This window comes from Phacochoerus africanus, chromosome 2, assembly GCF_016906955.1.
Source record: "Phacochoerus africanus isolate WHEZ1 chromosome 2, ROS_Pafr_v1, whole genome shotgun sequence".
In the NCBI taxonomy this organism is placed as follows: domain Eukaryota; kingdom Metazoa; phylum Chordata; class Mammalia; order Artiodactyla; family Suidae; genus Phacochoerus; species Phacochoerus africanus.
The window spans coordinates 132,203,782-132,221,520 of NC_062545.1; the positions used below are offsets into that span (position 1 = coordinate 132,203,782).

General features: G+C 41.1%; 1 protein-coding gene across 2 annotated transcripts in view; it reads left to right on the forward strand.

The window, feature by feature from the left end:
• INO80 (INO80 complex ATPase subunit) overlaps positions 1–17,739 on the forward strand; it is a 145,181-nt gene that overhangs the window by 86,858 nt on the left and 40,584 nt on the right. For both annotated transcript variants that reach the window (XM_047766672.1, XM_047766673.1), the window contains exons 25-26: positions 7,859–7,999; positions 14,216–14,441. In XM_047766672.1, the coding sequence (XP_047622628.1) occupies positions 7,859–7,999; positions 14,216–14,441 (367 nt within the window). The remainder of the gene's footprint in view (positions 1–7,858; positions 8,000–14,215; positions 14,442–17,739) is intronic.

Genomic DNA, 17,739 nt, shown 5'->3' on the forward strand with positions numbered 1-17,739 from the left:
CTGGCCCAGGAATTTCCATATGCTAAGGGGGCGGCTGAAAAAGGGGGGGAAATGAGTGGGTTATGAATTATGACAGTTAAAAAGAATAGGAAGGTATTTCAGGAAGGACAGTTGGGTTTAACTAAAAGCTGGATTTGTAAGAGAGAAGTTTCATATTTGAAGACGAAAAAGGAAGAAGGCAGCTAAGAGGAAAATTGAACATGGAAGAAAGATGATTGATAGGGATGAAAAAGTGGTTAACTGTCCTTTTTATATGGTTGAAAACCAGTGAATATTAGTAGGAGCTCTCTAATTAATAGTAAGATATTTCTCTAACACAAAGAATATTTTACAGTGTTTAGAAACACCGAAACCAAGCTTAACATGAAAAAAGAAAGTGCTACTAAGGTAGCAATTCTCATTTTTTTTTCTTTGTTTTTCTTGCTTCATTCCTTTTTTGTCCAAGTGAAAACAGAATTTAGATGTTTGGACATTTTATATAGTCCCTATTGTCTTTGTGGTCAGTTTATTTTAGGCACCTTGAACTTACAAGGTTAAATGTTTACTGATTGACTTAGTGAGTGTTGGTATATTGTACTAGTGTTATTTTTCCCTTTGGAACTTTGTGTGTATTCTAACCTGAGGGAATGTTCTCCAACCTAAAATTAGAAATATAGTTTTACTCTATTTAAAATAGAATTTTGTGAAAAGTCCTAAGTTTTCCTTGGAGGTTAGGAAATATGGGTAAGGTTGGTATCTTGTTTGATCATTCATTGAATTTATTGCACATTAGTATTTTTGCTTTGCATTTGATCTGAGAACTAGAGGCATTTCTTAGGCGTGAGAAATACCAGCAGAAAGAAGCTAATTTTTAGACATCACAAGAGTAATTGCAAAAGGGTGTTAATTGTGGATATTAGCCCCTATTATAGTTATCTATTCCTATATAACAAATTACCTCAAAACCTGGCAGCTTAAAACAATGAACATTTGATATCTCATGATTTCTCTTGATCAGGAACTTGGGAGCAGCTTAGGTGGGTGGTTCTAGCTCAGAAAATTTTAGGAAGTTGTAGTCAGGATATCAGCTAGGGTTGTAGTTATCTGAAAGAATGACTTGGAGCCATGGTATCTGCTTCCAGGTTAGCCCACTTATATGCTTGGTAAGTTGGTGCTGGCTGCTGGCTAGAGGACTCATTTCCTTGATATGTAGACTTTTCCATGGGGCTGCTTCATTTTCTTCATGGTATGGCAGCTGGCTTCCCCCAGAGTGATTTCAGAGAGAGAGAGCAAGAAGGAGCCTCACTACCTTTTATATTAGTTACTTCACTATCCATTTTGTTTTGGTATTACCTGTCCTGAGATTTTGGCTTAAGCTGTAGATGGGTTGTTACAGTGATACCATTGAAAGTTCTTAAATTGGAAAGGATATTGGCCTTTCACCCTACTCTCCATGTCACCTGTCTGTTCACAGTTTTATTGCTATAGCACACACCAGCTGGGAAAGATATGAATACAGTATAGTATGTGCATTTTATCTTCAACATGAATTAATTGCTCATAAATCCTAACTCATTGTCAACAAATTTTTTTCATTGCAAGCTCTGTTCTTTTCTTTATCTTGCATTTTCATTTGTTTACCAACTCAGTTCTGATTCTGTAACTTTATGTGTAAACGTGATGCTGTTTCTTCAACTCTTTGTTTTACTTTCTTTTGTGATACTAGGAAGTGCAGTAGCCTTTTCTTAATATGCAAAGTAATGCAAATTATGTTTAAATATTTTGATGGGAGAACATGAATCCAGATGCCATGTTCAAAATCAATCTTAAAAAGTAAAGTTGGGGAGTTCCCGTCGTGGCTCAGTGGTTAACAAATCCGACTAGGAACCATGAGGTTGCGGGTTCGGTCCCTGCCCTTGCTCAGTGGGTTAACCATCCGGCGTTGCCGTGAGCTGTGGTGGAGGTTGCAGACGCTGCTCGGATCCCGCATTGCTGTGGCTCTGGCTTACGCCGGTGACTACAGCTCGGATTCAACCCCTAGCCTGGGAACCTCCATATGCCGCGGGAGCGGCCCAAGAAATAGCAACAACAACAACAAAAGACAAAAAAAAAAAGTAAAGTTGGGGATTATTCTTAGGCAGACAAGCCTGAGAGAAGAGACAAGGAGAAATACTAAAATTAGAATCGAATACTAGGATTCTTTCTCTTGTCCTATTCAAATAGTAATTTAATTTAATTTTTCCATGTTCACCTTTATCCTCTTACTGCAGAAAACCTTTCATTCTGTTCTATTCTGTGTCTTCATTTGTTTTATAAAGGGTAGTAGGTATTGTTCCAGCAGCCTGTCTCCTAAATACAGCTTCCTATCATCAGATCAAGGTGAACGCTTTGTTCTTAATCCTCGGAGGGGACAGTTGATGAATATTGGCTTACCTACATGTTGTCCTCTTGTTCTTGGTAAACTATCTCACATCACATACTGCCTGAGTTATATTTATCAGTGTAACCCAGTCCTCCCATCTTTTTCCCACCCATGGATGTGAATGAATCTGGGCAGTGAGAAACTCTTTTTCCCCCCTGAGTGTGCCCATAATATACCTCTTCTTACCCTGCAATGAATATTAGATATGAATTCTGTGCTACAGAGTTCAAGGAGGTACAATTCTCATAATTCTGGTTTTTTCAAGGAACTAAGATCTGGGCTAAGGATGTGGATCAGATGACACTTAGGGGTATTTTGAACAAAGTTTAGGGCCTTTTAAGTTCTTTTAATTAATGTGATATTGCCTTTTCTTGTGATGCTTAATGGAGCAAGAACCAACGTGATTCTCTATGTTCCCCTTAACCTCACTCTGCTCCACTCTCCTTTATTGGTGATATGTTCAAGAGGGAATAGTATTTAGTTCACAACTTTTATAAATTCATTCTCACATACCTCCCTTCCCACCGTGAGCTCTGGCCAGAGCTCCTTTCTTTTATGAATTTGCAAGGGTTAAAGTGCAAGTCCCACATATATGAATCTTTTTTTTTTTTAATCTTATTTTGCTTAGAAAAATAAAGACTGGAGTTCCCGTTGTGACACAGCGAAAACGAATCCGACTAGGAACTATGAGGTTGCCGGTTCAATCGCTGGTCTCGCTCACTGGGTTGAGGATCTGGCATTGCTGTGGTTGTGGCATAGGCTGACGCCTAGGCTGGGAACCTGCACATGCCGCAGGTGTGGCCCTAAAAGACAAAAAGAAAAAAAAAGAAAGACAAAAGTCAGGATCTGGGAAATACACCATTTAGTCATCTTTTAGGGAGACAGAATAGATTTTGCACTATATCTGGTTAAATGTCAGGTTAAAAGTGATGATTGGCAGAGAAAGAGTACCAGCATTAATTCCATTTCCTCTCCCAGTCTCAGTGAAACTGTTGTCATGGTAGTGGTCTGCTTAGGCATTATATGTATTGAAAGCTTTATATACTGAGCCAACTAGCTCATAGAAATCGGGGGCATTTCAGATTTTGCCATTTAAAATATGCAAAAGAATCTAAACATAAGGAATTCTTTTGAAAAAAGTGGTGTATAAGTTTAAAACACTATTCTCTATTAAATGTTTAGAGAGCTTTAAATGTCTATTGATGGAATCCCCCAAAGAGGAAGTTTCCAAAAACCCTTCTACTAGATGTTAATTTGCAACTACAGAGTTGTATCTATCATCATTTCCTTAGATCTTGAAAGCTGCTAGCACCACTTGTGGAAAGTTCTGGGAAGCCATAGTTTTCAGGGTTGTTCTGTATTTTATTTCCCCATTTTTGTTTGGTAACTTAAAATATCTGTGGAAATCAAATCCATTTAGTCTATAAACACTCTGCCCTTTCATTTTATTTTATTTATTTTTTTCTTTTTAGGGCTGTACCTGCAGCATATGTAGATTCCCAGACTAGGGGTCGAATCAGAGCTGCACCTGCCGGTCTGCACCACAGCCACAGCAACGTAGGATCTCAACCTCATCTGCAACCTACACCACAGCTCACAGCAACACCGAATCATTAACCCACTGAATGAGGCCAGGGATTGAATCTGCATCCTCACGGATACTAGTCAGATTCATTACTGCTGAGCCACATGGGAACTCCTGCCCTTACTTTTTTGCTTTTTAAGGCCACACGTGCATCATATGGAGGTTCCCAGGCTAGGGGTAAGATTGGAGCTGCAGATGCTGGCTTATGCCACAGCCACAGCCGTAGCAATGCAGGATCTGAGCCAAGTCTGCAACCCACGCAACAGCTCATGGCAATGCCCCAGATCACTGCTGCGGCTTAGGTTGCTGCTGTGGCACAGGCTTAACGACACCTGGGCTGGGAACTTCTGAGAGCTTTGGGCTCGGCCAAAAAAAAGAACAAAAGGAGAAAAAGAATTTCTAAGTAACAAAGACCTGATGTTAGCATAAGTATTCTTTTTAATTATAAATAAGACATGGAGAGCAAAATATGACCCCTTGTTAAGTGGGAAAGTCTGTGTCTGAGGGGAAAACATCAGTATGTTTTCTCTGCTACTCTTTGGCAAGAACTGTGCAGTTGTAAGATCTGTCATATTGCCCTACTTATTTTCACTTGATACTTTTGCATGGTGCCAAAAGACTCTTTACAAAAACCTGACTTCACTGCTCTGGGCATATTGCAGTGCTGGCAGCAAGGCACATAGAGTTGCCAGAGGCTACAGGGTGAGGAAACATGAGGAAGGAACAACAAAAAAGCAAAACCTGTGAACACATTATTACCAAGTCACATCTCCCATAGTGTAAAGTATAGATTGAGTGTAATATGCTGGAGCTAGTCAGGGTTTCTCTAAAGCTAAGGCTGTGTGTGTATGTTCAACATTTTGAGTTAGTGAATTATTTTTTTACTCTGGAATCAGCTACAAATCACTTTGACTTGGTGACTTTCAGTAAGAATCCCATCTTAACCTAGCTGATATAAGACAAGTAAACATGTTCTAATCTAGGAATGATCTCCCATGGAAATAGAATCATCATTAGACTTTTCCCAGAAAGGTATCACAAATAACATGTTGTGTTAGAAAAGACTCCCTATAGTGATTGTTGTATCCCTTTCTTAATAACTACAGTGTTTTTTTCAGAAGTTCCATCATGGCTCAGTGGAAACAAATCTGACTAGCATCCATGAGGATGCACGTTCCATCCCTGCCTCCACTCAGTGCGCTAAGGATCCGGCGTTGCTGTGAGCTGTGTGGTGTAGGCCATTGGCTATAGCTCTGATTTGACCCCCTAGCCTGGGAACCTCCATATGTTGCAGATGCAGCCCTAAAAAGACCGAAAAAAAAAAAAAAACTATAATGTTTTTGGGTTTTGTCTGTTTGTTCATTTGTTTTGCTTTTTAGGGCCGCACTTTTGATATATGGAAATTCCCAGACTAGGGGTTGAATTGGAGCTGCAGCTTCCAACCTATACCACAGATCACGGCATCTTTAACCCGTTGAGTGAGGGCAGGGATCAAACCCACATGCATCCTCATGGATACTAGTCGTGTTTGTTTCTGCTGAGCCACAGTAGGAACTCCAATAACTACAATGTTGAAGTGAAAATAAGTGAAGGAAATGGTTATTCTTTCATCTCTCATTTAGGAATATTGAAAATGAGGTTGACTTTTAAGAGATCGCTGGCAGAGACATTGTTTAGATACTCCTCTTTAGAAGTTAGTAAAGAATTCACAAGTCTTTAGGCCAGCCACTGCTGCTATCTCAGCCACCTGGGTGGCAGTGGATACCCCAACTAGCACCCTGAACTAGTACTTATATGAGCAGTGGTTGCTAGATTTCTGTAAGCTCTTCTCTCCACCCCCAGGAGGGGCAGCGGGAGCTGTTGCTGATAATCAGAACTAAACTTTTGGAAAACAAGAAAATTGACCCCCTTTTTTTCTTTTCTTCATCTATGCATCAGCAACAGGAATTTTTTAAAGTAATGTTCTTAGCTCTTCTGTATTCAGGTTGGAAAAACAGGGTGACACCTGGTCTATTAATCTTCATGATACTCCTCACACTAGGCATTCAGATGATAATGAACATAAACATGTACAGAGATGGATAAAGCTCTGTGCAGATGCTAGCCAACAGAAAGATGAGAACACAGATATTGTTGAAAAATGGCATCAGAAGATTAAAATTCTTTTCTGGTTAAGGATGGGACCTCAACATCTAGAGACAAATGTCAAGTGCGTCAAAGCTACATGGGTCCAGCATCGTAATAAAATATTGTAAAGACTTCCATGTGGTGTGATTAGAAACCACTGAAAACATCCCAAGTCTGCTGGAAACAGTTAAAGCCTTTCAGTTTGTTCATGACCATTATTTAGAAGATACTGATTTCTTCATGGAAGCAAGTTACAATACCCATGTCCTACCAGAGAGTTTGAAATGGCTTCTTTCAAACTGTGACCCAGAAGAAACCATTTACTTCAGGAGAAGATATATACTAAACAAACATTGAAGAAACTTGGTACTGGACACTTTTTTTTTTTTTTTTGGTCTTTTTGCCTTTTCTGTGGCGGCACCCGCAGCATATGGAGGTTCCCAGGCTAGGGATCTAATCAGAGCTGGAGCCGTCAGCCTACACCAGAGCCACAGCAACGCAGGATCTGAGCCTCGTCTGTGACCCACACCACAGCTCATGGCAACGCCAGATCCATTGAGCAAGGCCAGGGATCGAACCCGCAACCTCATGGTTCCTAGTCGGATTCATTAACCACTGAGCCACGATGGGAACTCTGGTACTGGACACTTTTGGTACTAGAATTCTCCTGCAGAGGCTCCTGGTTACTGTTTTATCTTGTAGCTTTTTTGTATTCATTCAAATGATTATTTAGGTTATCAACCTACTTTGAGAAACCAGGAAGACAGTTTAAGTGAAGTAATCAGGTGTGACAATCCAAAGATAAAACTGGGGGTTCCCCTTGTGGTGCAGCAGAAATCAATCTGACTAGTATCCATGAGGGTGCAGATTTGATCCTTGGCCCTACTCAGCAGGTTAAGGATCTGGCGTTGCCATGAGCTGTGGTGTAAGTCACGGATGCAGCTGGGATCAGGCATTGCTGTGGCGTAGGCCAGCAGATACAGCTCCGATTCAACCCCAGGTCTGAGAACTTCCATATGCTGCGGGTTCGGCCCTAAAATAAAACAAAAACAAAACAAAAAAAAAAAAAACAAAGATAAAACTGAACTATAACTGAACTGAAGAAAGAACTGCATCTGCAATATACAACACTCTCATCCCACTGATAGATGCTTTATAGGTGAACATTCCCTACTTAAAAATCTTTCACATGAATCACTGCAAATTGAAGCTTTACTATGAGCTTCAAGTCTGTTAAAATGAATTGATATAGTGATATAAGTGAAGAATTTGTATTTTTTAAATGACAGAGGAATTCAAGAGATATTATTTCCTGTTCATGACCACTTGTATTGGTATCTCCAAATAAATAGAATAGCTAACCTTGTCAGAACCACTCTGTATTGTTAGTATGCTCATATAAAATTAAACAGATCTGTCCAAAAAAAAACTTAGAAGGAAATATCGTTGGTCCTTGTTTTAACTCAAGACATGGGTTTGTACCTGTGGTTGAACAGATGAACCAAACTTCCCCAAACATACACAAAATATTGTTTTGTCTAATGTAAGTTTTGCTGTGACTATTTATAATAAGCAGTGTCTCTTCCAGAAAAAGGTAGAATTAGAGATGACATTTACTTAAGGTACATTAATAAAAGCACATTTGGAAATTAGCATGAACCTCAACTATATGTGACTTTTTTTTTTTCTGTTTTGCTTGCATTAAACTATCGTCAATGGCACTAATTTGCATTTTTGTTTTGTAGTCTTTGGTTTTCAGCAGCCACTGTAAAGCAGTGAGTGGCTACTCAGACCAGGTCATCCATCAGCGGAGATCAGCTACCTCCTCGCTTCGTTGCTGCCTGCTCACTGAGCTGCCGTCTTTTTTGTGCGTAGCCAGTCCACGAGTAAGTGCCACAGGAGGGAAGAGATAAAATAGATGGTGTTTGTAGAAATGAACCAGTTTTCAAGGGATCCATTTCTTAAACAGAACTGTTTCATTTAGACCTTGAGAAACATAAATGCTCAGTAATTAGGAAGAGCATCCACACTTCCTTGATTGAATTTGGGAGGCTGAGCACTTCTTCATACATTTATTGGCACTTGCATATGTGTGGTCCATTTTTAAATTGAATGATTTTCTGTTTTTACTATATGTTATGGATAGTAAGCCTATATAATTTGAGTGGTCAGACCTGTCATGGCTCCCTTTTTCGTATTGGAGTTTTGAGTTCCTCTTATAGAGGTCTTCCCTTCCTAAATTTTTTTAAATAAAATTATTTTAAAAGCAGGGTGGAGTGGGGGACATCCATGGTCCTGGCTTTCCCAGGTCAGCATTCTTCATTTTGAATTGTGTTGTTTTGAGAATAGTTGTGTGGTAGATAGGAGCAGCTTCTTTCCCTGACGTTGCTCCCATGTAGTTCCTCTCATTTAGTCTGGGGCACTAAACTACCATGGGAGCAAACCATCTGTCAGGTAGGTTATCACTCAGTAGCAGGAACAGTGGACTGTTTGAAAAGGAGGGGGAGCCATTTGTCACCTGTGTTGAGGTTTTTGAAGTTTTTTCAGAGGAGGGGGCCAGATTGGGAAGGAGGTTTGATCTGGCCTTATCATCTCAATACAGTCTCCAGATAACAAAAGGAGACAACACTCCAGCATCAAGAAACTTTTTAGCTGGTATTCTCTCGCTTTCCTTAGCACCCCTACTAAAGGGACTGTGGTTCACAAGCATGTTCCCTCTGAAAAGTTACTGTTGCGCCATATTTGTCATTTAGCACTGGTAGTCAGTCTTATTTGCAGATTGAGGGTAGTTTCTATGGCAGTCTTAACTTTGAACAGCTGCAAGATACTTCCTAATACCCTTTTTATCAAAATAGGGCACTGGTGATTGCCAGCAGCATTGCTGCAAAGGCACACCACAGCTGTTTACTTTGCTTAGATCTTCTACTCTTTCCTGTTTTTCTGATCAGAGCCAAGCAGAATCTCTGTTAAAACCATGAAGTGTACATGAAGAGAGAGGAGCCAAGTAGAGATGTAGCCAGACTGCGATCAGAGCAAAAACGAGTTTCTGTCTTCTTAGCTTGTTTCCATGTGCTCTGAGGTCAGCTTTCATCTAGCCAGAAGACTTGAAGATGCTGACTTTTCTTATTACCCTTCTGTGTTTTTATCTTTTCTCCACTCATCCTAGTAAGTCTGCTGTTTTCACAGTTCCATTCAAATAAGATCAAGACTTTTAAATCTTCCTTAGTGATATTTCTCTATCATTATTTATATCAGCTTGCATCCTTACTTTAAGTCGTTAAGGGTCAGAATCTGGCAGGGGATCCTAAAAAGTTGACAAGGGGAAATAAGATGATGTTACTAAGTCTCATTTATTCCCACCTGCCTAGATTTCTTTGCTAGCCTTCTGCTACATGAACTTACTTCTCTTAGCACTCTCAACTTTGTTTGATCTATACTGATTCTCCAGAAGGGATTTGGAGTTTGTAAGTATCCAGTACTTCCAGAGCATTCTTTGTCTTTGAAGTTTAAGTTGATGAAGAGAACGGCACTTTTTCTAAGAAACATCTAAAGCCAAGTACTTCCATGGAAAGCAGCCTTCAGGCTTCCTAGTTGTGTGGTTTACTTTTTATTCTCTTAATCTTTTGTGTATTTGGAGAGGCCTGTAAGAGGAAGTCTAGATTTCTAAGAGAGGGATGTCAAGACGTTTTTTTATTTCTTGTAGTACTAGTGTTTTATAGAGCCAATAAAAAGTGAACTGCCCTGGACTGTATTTGTATTTATGGACATAAAATCTCTTGACTTATACCACTCAGAGCTCTGTAGTCAACCATTCTGAAGAATAACCCTACTCTCCTGACATACTTACACATGCAGACCCCCACTGTACTACTTAAGTATTGTTTTCTCAGGAGCCTGAAGTCTGAAGTACCATGCATGGTTCTGATACTTCCCGAAAAAACAATAGTAACTTGAAGAAGACTATAGTAGTGTAAAGATGTGGTGGCAGGAAGCAAGAGAAAGGTTTTCTTGTCTGGCTTAGGGGCTCCTTCCCAGCATGCTTTCCTGTTTAACCCCTCTCCCCACATTGATAGAATTTCTTCATATAACATGTGCTAAGCCTGAATTGGGAGTAATTACACCATAGTCATAAGGACTGGAAGAAGAATTTTAAGCATGTCTGAATGTTTTATACATGCATACACAGGCTCTTACCTTTCAGGTCAGGCCTGGGGTGTTAATAAGGCAACATTTCATGAGATATTTTACTTATATTAATTTCTAACCCATCTGTGTGGGAAGAAACTGATTTCCTTTAAGCCTCAACCCTTACCTTGAGTTAAGACAAATTACTTTGCATGGCACATGCAATGAAAACTTTAGGGTCAGTTCAGGAAGAACTGTGCCACTAAGAAAGGAATTATCATTAGCTGAGGAAATCATTCTACAGGGTTAATAAAACTAAGACCCTGAGAATTCATCATAGCAAAAAACTGAAATGTTTGGAGCGGTCACGCTTCCTAGAGCTAGTGCAAGAATATACGTGTCCTCAGGAAGGACGCGCTGAATGCTTGAGGAGGCAGCCCCTGAAGATACTATAGTTTAAGAAGTTAATGAAGCAAGAAACAGAGGTTAGCTCATGTGAGACTGAAGGGAGTCTGCATTTCCATTTGTGGAGGGGGAAGAATGGTATGTCTTACTTCATCTCCTCCTGCTTCTGAGAGGTCAGGGAGGCCACTTAGGGTTAGCAGAATGAGTGGAGGCTGTTTAGGATAGAGCTGACTTGGAAAGCACAATTTAAGTAAAAATGGACTTGTTTACCTCCTTTTGAATCTCATGAGTTCACTGCTTACGTACTTACAACGTGACATTCTATGATTCTGCATGTTTCTTGATCCAGGGCTCTTGCCAAAGACACTTATCAAAACATTAAAAAGTATTTTGCTAACAACTGTGCCTTGAAAAACTCCTGGTTTTTAATCCTGGGCTTGGAAGGCCATCAGCAAAATGAAGTTGTAAAATAGGTGAAAGTTTATAAGTGGAAAAGGTTGTGTTCATTTATTCATTTATTTATGGCTATACCTACAGTATATGGAAGTTCCAAGGTCAGGAATTGAATCTGAGCCACAGCTGCAGCTCTGCCACATCCTTTAATGCACTGCACCAGGCCAGGTAGCGAGCCAGCACTTCTGCAGCCACCTGAGCCATTGGAGTTAGATTCTTAAGCCACAGTGCTAAGGCAGGAACTCCTGTTTTGTTTTGAAACTGTAAGAGCATCTAGAAATGAGTCCCAGACAGGAAAAACTTTCTTTCCTGTGTCACTGTTCTCCCCCATTCCTTCACAATTTTCTAGCTTTTAGTTTTTCATCTTGAGAATATGAGCCCAAAGTTCTTATGTATAATTCCAACATAAGTTCTGCTTTTCCACAAAGTTCATTATGTATATAAACCAGGGAGTTTCCTGGTGGCTCAGCAGGTTAAGGATCTGGCATCATCACTGCTATGGGTTGGATCACTGCTGTGGTGCAGGTTTGATCCCTCATCAGAGAACTGCATGCCATGGGTACAGCCAGGGAAGAAACCATCAAAGCAGTTATCTCTGAGTGTAGAATTGGTCAGTAGAGGCTCTCATTAGAAAAGACTAAGTATGTGGAGTTCGTACTGTGGCTCAACAGGTTGAGGACTCAACATAGTCTCCCTGAGGATGTGGGTTCTATCCCTGGCCTTGCTCAGTGAGTTAAGGATCCACTGTTGCTGTGGTTGTAGCATAGGCCACAGCTGCAGCTCCAATTCGACCCATAGCTAGGGAACTTCCATATGCCACAGGTGTGTCCATGGGGGGGACTAAGTATGCTTGCTTGTCTAAGAGTATTCATATTGTTTGAGATATATATATATATAAAATTTTTGCGGGGGGTGGTGGGTGTGCTTACGGCATGTGAAAGTTCCCAGGCCAGGGAGCAAACCTGATCTGAGCCACTGAAATGACATACCAGATCCTTAACCTGCTGCAACATAAAGTAACTCCTCAAACCGTTTCTATGGAAGTATAGCCACTACTGATTTGTCAGGTTCTAGAACTCACCCTAGATGATAAATATTTACTCTGGTCCAGTATCTGCTAGGCTACTATTAGGACAAGCCAAGGCAGGGAGAAAACCCAATTTTTAAATCACCTACTTTGTTTTAGTCTTTATTTCTCTATGCTCAACTTTCAGTAGGAAAAATGAATAACTTGGAAGAAAGAGAACAAATTCCTTTTGGAGTGGGTAAATGTGATATGAGATTACCAAACCTGCTCCTAGTACTGTCTGGGTAAACTGACTTATGTAAGTTTGTCTACGTTTTGGAGCTTCTAGGGCCCAGCTTGCTGTGATCCACTGTAGTTTTGCATCAGGACCATAGATGGCACTGCTCCCTAGCAAACCCCTTTTAGCTTCATCTGCAAGCCAAGTAGTGTACTCTTTGGTTCTTGGTAGATGATGCTCTTTCTCTGGCTTTGGTATCCTCTAGTTTCAGCAGAGGCACCTGCAGCCTCATCATCAGCTAACTGACTGTTTATGTACCACAAGATGTATTTCTCAAGACTTGGACTGAAATGCTGTGACTCCTCCCCTAGGCCTAGATCAAAATCTGCACATTAGATAAGCTCCTAAGAAGACTCTTATGCCTAACAAAATTTGAAAACCATTGCCCTAAAGATTGATGGGCATGAAAATAAAAAAGTGAGTAGCAAGGTAGATTTTTCCTAAATGTCTAGCTTCCAAGAAATAATAGAAATACTAGAACTAGGTAAAGCTAGTACTTCATGTTCTGATCTTTCCCATACCTCTGCCATGGCTCCTTATATCCACTTTCTTCCCATCTCTTGGTACTATCTCCAAGGTTCTTCTGAGCAATTTGCTGCTTATAATGGGACTTTAGCATTTTTATCAACCTGAGCTTACAGGTAATCACAGCCTCCAAATTTTAACAACAAAAAAAACCTCAGGCTCCTTATCAGATGATTTCACATCTATCTGAATAAATAGCTGCTTATTAGAGTGGGAATAGACCCAGGTTGTTAGAGAAGGATGAGGGACAGCATATGACTGTTGTTGCATCTTGTGGTGAGGTAAGAATTTGTACAAAGGATCTGCCTTAGCCAAGAAATAAATTCATTACTTTCTGGCTTTATCTTGTCCCAGCCCCCTACTACTCCCCACAGCTTATGGCCTGAGTGAAAGGTTCTCTTGTTTTCCATTAGTTTTGTCAGTCATCAACCTGGTCAGGGAAGAGGAGAAAGAAGTGTTGATAAACTTAGGAGCTATGCCACAGAAGCATTAAAAATAGCTTCAGGTGCACCAGGCAGACACTCTTAATTTTTTTTTTAATTTTTATTTTTATATATTTATTTATTTATTTTTTGGTCTTTTTGCCATTTCTTGGGCCGCTCCTGCGGCATATGGAGGTTCCCAGGCTAGGGGTCGAATCGGAGGTATAGCTGCCAGCCTACGCCAGAGCCACAGCAACGTGGGATCCGAGCCGTGTCTGCGACCTACACCACAGCTCACGGCAACGCCAGATTGTTAACCCACTGAGCAAGGGCAGGGATCGAACCTGCAACTTCATGGTTCCTAGTCGGATTTGTTAACCACTGCGCCACGACGGGAACTCCTTTTTTTTTTTTTTTTTCCTTAATTCTTTAATGGTGGCTATCTCCAGCTCCCATTTTCGCCTTACCATCCTGTGTATGGCTAATAGAACTTTGCCCAAAGCACTGTCTGGCAATGAAGGGAGATGGCAAAGCTATTGTGTGTGTGTGAGAGAGAGAGAGAAAATTATTCCTGTGATTTCATCTGTGGTAGAATTATTCCTGACCTGGTATCCTAGTTTATCTGCAAACTCTAGCATTCTTTGGATCTTTAATTTGTTGCAGGTTCATGTTACGATGATTGGCCTTTTACCTGGAGAAGCTAACTAAATCAGTTATTAAGGACAGCTTAGTTTATCACAGTGGGGAAGTTAGAACCTCTAGCCTAAGAATTATGCACATTGGTCTTATTTCAGAGTCGAAGTTCCCTAAAGGCTTAGTGGGTATGGAAAATGTGAAAGAGCCATCTCATGTGAATCTTTGATTGCAGGTCACCGCAGTGCCATTGGATTCTTATTGCAATGACCGAAGTGCAGAATATGAGCGGCGAGTGCTGAAGGAAGGAGGGAGTCTGGCAGCCAAGCAGTGTTTGTTGAATGGAGCCCCTGAACTAGCAGTGGACTGGCTAAATCGACGGTCTCAGTTCTTCCCAGAGCCAGCTGGAGGACTGTGGAGTATTAGGCCTCAGAATGGCTGGTCTTTCATCAGAATTCCAGGTGAGTCCTCCTCCTTTCTCTTGGCATATGTTCAGAGCTTTGACACAGGAAGAGCCAAGGAGATACTCCATGTGGTGGTTTCAGATGTTTGGAATTCAGAGTTTTTGAGGTATCTGTTTTCTCTTTTGCCCTTAGTGACTGTAGGTAAGGATGCTTAAGTAATTTGTAACTTGAATGGAGAGAGAAGTATTTTCAGAATTCTGCCTAATACCCTCCTTTGACAAGCTAACAGCTGAGAAAAGAATACTTCTCCGTAGGGGTTTGGGGGCATAAAAATAAACTTGATAGGAAAGGCTCTAGGTCAAGTGAGTATAGTTGCCTTGTGCCATTGCCAGTGGGATGAATGAGAGTGTCGTCACTCCCAGAAAGCCTGGTTTAAGTAGCATAAACAGTGTCCTGCACGAAGCACTAGAGATCTGAATGATAACCAGAAGAAAAACAGCGTTTTGTGCCAAAATGCTAGCAGATTCCCAGATCTCCTAGGGTCAAGGTCGACACTTGAAAGGAAACCAGGTTTTCATCTTTGCTTTAGTGAGACGACTTTTAAGGAAACCAAACAAGCGTTCATAGGCTTATGTCCTTTGCTTACACCTGCTGGCAAACTGAAGTGGCAGCTTAAAGCTACCGTGTTCATTTCAGTCGTCCAAATTCTCTGTTACTTTTATTGTATTCATCTTATTGGCATGTAATGGAAGTAAACTAGAATTAAACATTCAAAAGAGAGGCTCTGCTCTTTAAGAGATGACTGGATTCTAGATTTTAAGGCCTGGCTTTTCCATTTAGTGTTAACTTTGTTAAGTGTTGAGGGACTTTGGGTCAACCTGTTAGTAGCTTTGGCGTGCTTTGAACTGGAAGACTGTTTTATGTATTTAAGAGCAATGCTTATATGGCTTCATAGCTGACTTGGAGCACATGAAAGCAGTGAGTGAAGGTATGTTGTTGGGAAACAAGCGGAAAGCCCAGGTGTAAAGCAGGCCTGAATAGTAGTAGGAATAGAGGAGTAGAGTCCAGCGGGTATGGAAACCACAGAGTCCCAGGCAGAAGATGAACACAGGTATTAAAAGAAGCAAGACAAAACCTTATTTCTTCTTCCTCCCTTCTTCATTCTGACTCCTAAGTTCCCAGTACAAGAGGAGAAGGCTTATTGCTGGCGCTGTGGGAATCTCTTGTGGCTTTTCCTGTTCTTTGAAAGAAAAATGGACCTTGTTTAAATAGCAGGAAGTGTCTGAGTTCTTTTTGCATCGATAAAAAGCACCAGCCTCACTGGCTGTTTACTGTGAGAACCAACCAGCTCCTCACTGACCCCATTGTGCTTGGTAGACTGGCTAGGCAGGGCAGTGGGGGGTGGAGGGGTCACTGGAACCTATATTTTATCTCTCTTTCCTTTATACTTTCACATTTTCTGTTTTCCCTAGGAAGGATTAGTTCCATTATATTCCTTGAGAGACTGACCAAAATCTCCTGGATTTCACACCTTGAATGCATCTCTGTGTTTCACCAGGAGAAACATGTACAATACCTTCGAAAGTCTCTTCTCATTGGAAAAAGGAGAAATTGTTTATAATTTAATCTGTTGGCTGAGCTTTACTACCATGGGCTACCTTCATTTTGTCTGTGAGCAGGATCTTATACTGTGGTCATTACAAATGTGTATCTGAGTGAAAATACTATAAGATTGTAGGAAAGATTGCAAGAAAGTAGCATGGGTCTATTTATGTTAACATTTTTTGAGCTTCTGTTTTAAAGAAGGGGCCGGGAATAGGTTTGACTTGGCAGAACCAGCCTGATTTCTAGGAAATTGTGCTCTTCTTGGCTCTGCGCCCTGCTTAGCAACAGGTGGTGCTCTTGTCCAGTGCAGCTTTGGTAGTGCTTAAAAATTGTGTATGGATGCCAGGCCCGGAGGTACCAGTGTGTGCAGTGAAAGAAACCTCTTTTTTCTGCTTAAGTGTTTTAAGGCTGTTGCTGAAGTCACTATCTTCTAAGGCCCTTTCCTTTAGGGACATCCAGAGATATCCAGTCCATCCACTTTCACCACCACACCTACACAATAATAAGCTAAAACAGTGTTAGTGCAACTTCTTGCTGCTTTTAGGCACATCAGAGTTCTCCTCTTCTAAGTGTACATACATCTTGACTGCAGGGGGCACACCTGCAGCATATGGAGATTCCCAGGCTAGGTGTTGAATGGGAGCTACAGCTGCTGGCCTCCACCACGCCACAGCAACATGGGATATGAGCCGCGTCTGCAACCTGCACCACAGCTCACGGCAATGCTGGATCCTTAACCCACTGCGTGAGGCCAGGGATTGAACCTGCATCCTCATGGATACCAGTCAGGTTTGTTTCCACTGAGCTGCAGTGGGAACTCCCAAATTGTACATACATCTTCATCTCTTGAGTTTTCCTGATCCTAGCATCAGTTTATTCTGCTTAGCAAAGAGAAGTAGATGTGGGAAGCAGGAATGTGTGAAAACCATTGAATCATGATTTTGAGGTGAATTGAAGCCTCTCAAAATTCAGGCACAAGACAGATTTGTATATGCTTAAATATTTGTGTTGAGGGAGCAAACGGAGAGAGTAAATAAGCAGGCTACAGAAATCTGATGAGCTTAGCTTGCCCACTCTCACTCAGTGACTGAAAAATATGAGTCTTTTTTTTTCACCTTCCTGTGCTTTTCATGAAGAAAAAAAAAACAACTTATTGTCTAATGCTGATTAGTACTTTTGTGGGGATGTTTAGGAGCTATCAAAATTGGAGGACCCCAGGGAACCCAATTAAAGGAGAAAGGTAATTGTGACAAGAAGAAACCCTTGAAGTTGTTATGAAAGCATTGCTGCCTGATCAGACTGGGAATTTATACAGGCCTCCTTGTCTGGTGCCAGCAAAAGGGCTTAGCAATTGGTTCTGTCCCAGCTGCAGTCATTTGATTGTGTCGGTAAGGAGACCAACAAAAAGGAGAGCATTTCAAATCTAAACAGGACCAAACAAAGAGGCCGAACAAAGGTGTGTGCCATAGCGTCAGGGGAGGGGGTGGCAGAGGGAGAAATGTGGCCTGGCAGCGTTCCGAAGGTGGGAAAAGGCAGGCTGCGGTGCAGAGGAGTAAACATCCAGGACCTGTGGCTTTGTAGCAAAAACAGAGTGGCTGATGATTTGTTGTGGTGCTGTCAGCACATCCGTTCTTGTTCGGTTTATACAATTAATTGTGTACTTGGCAGATAGTGACGAGAACAGAGAAATGACCGTTAAACTCTTGGATTGCTCTCAACAGTCAGTTTCCATAGTCTGGAGGAAAAACTA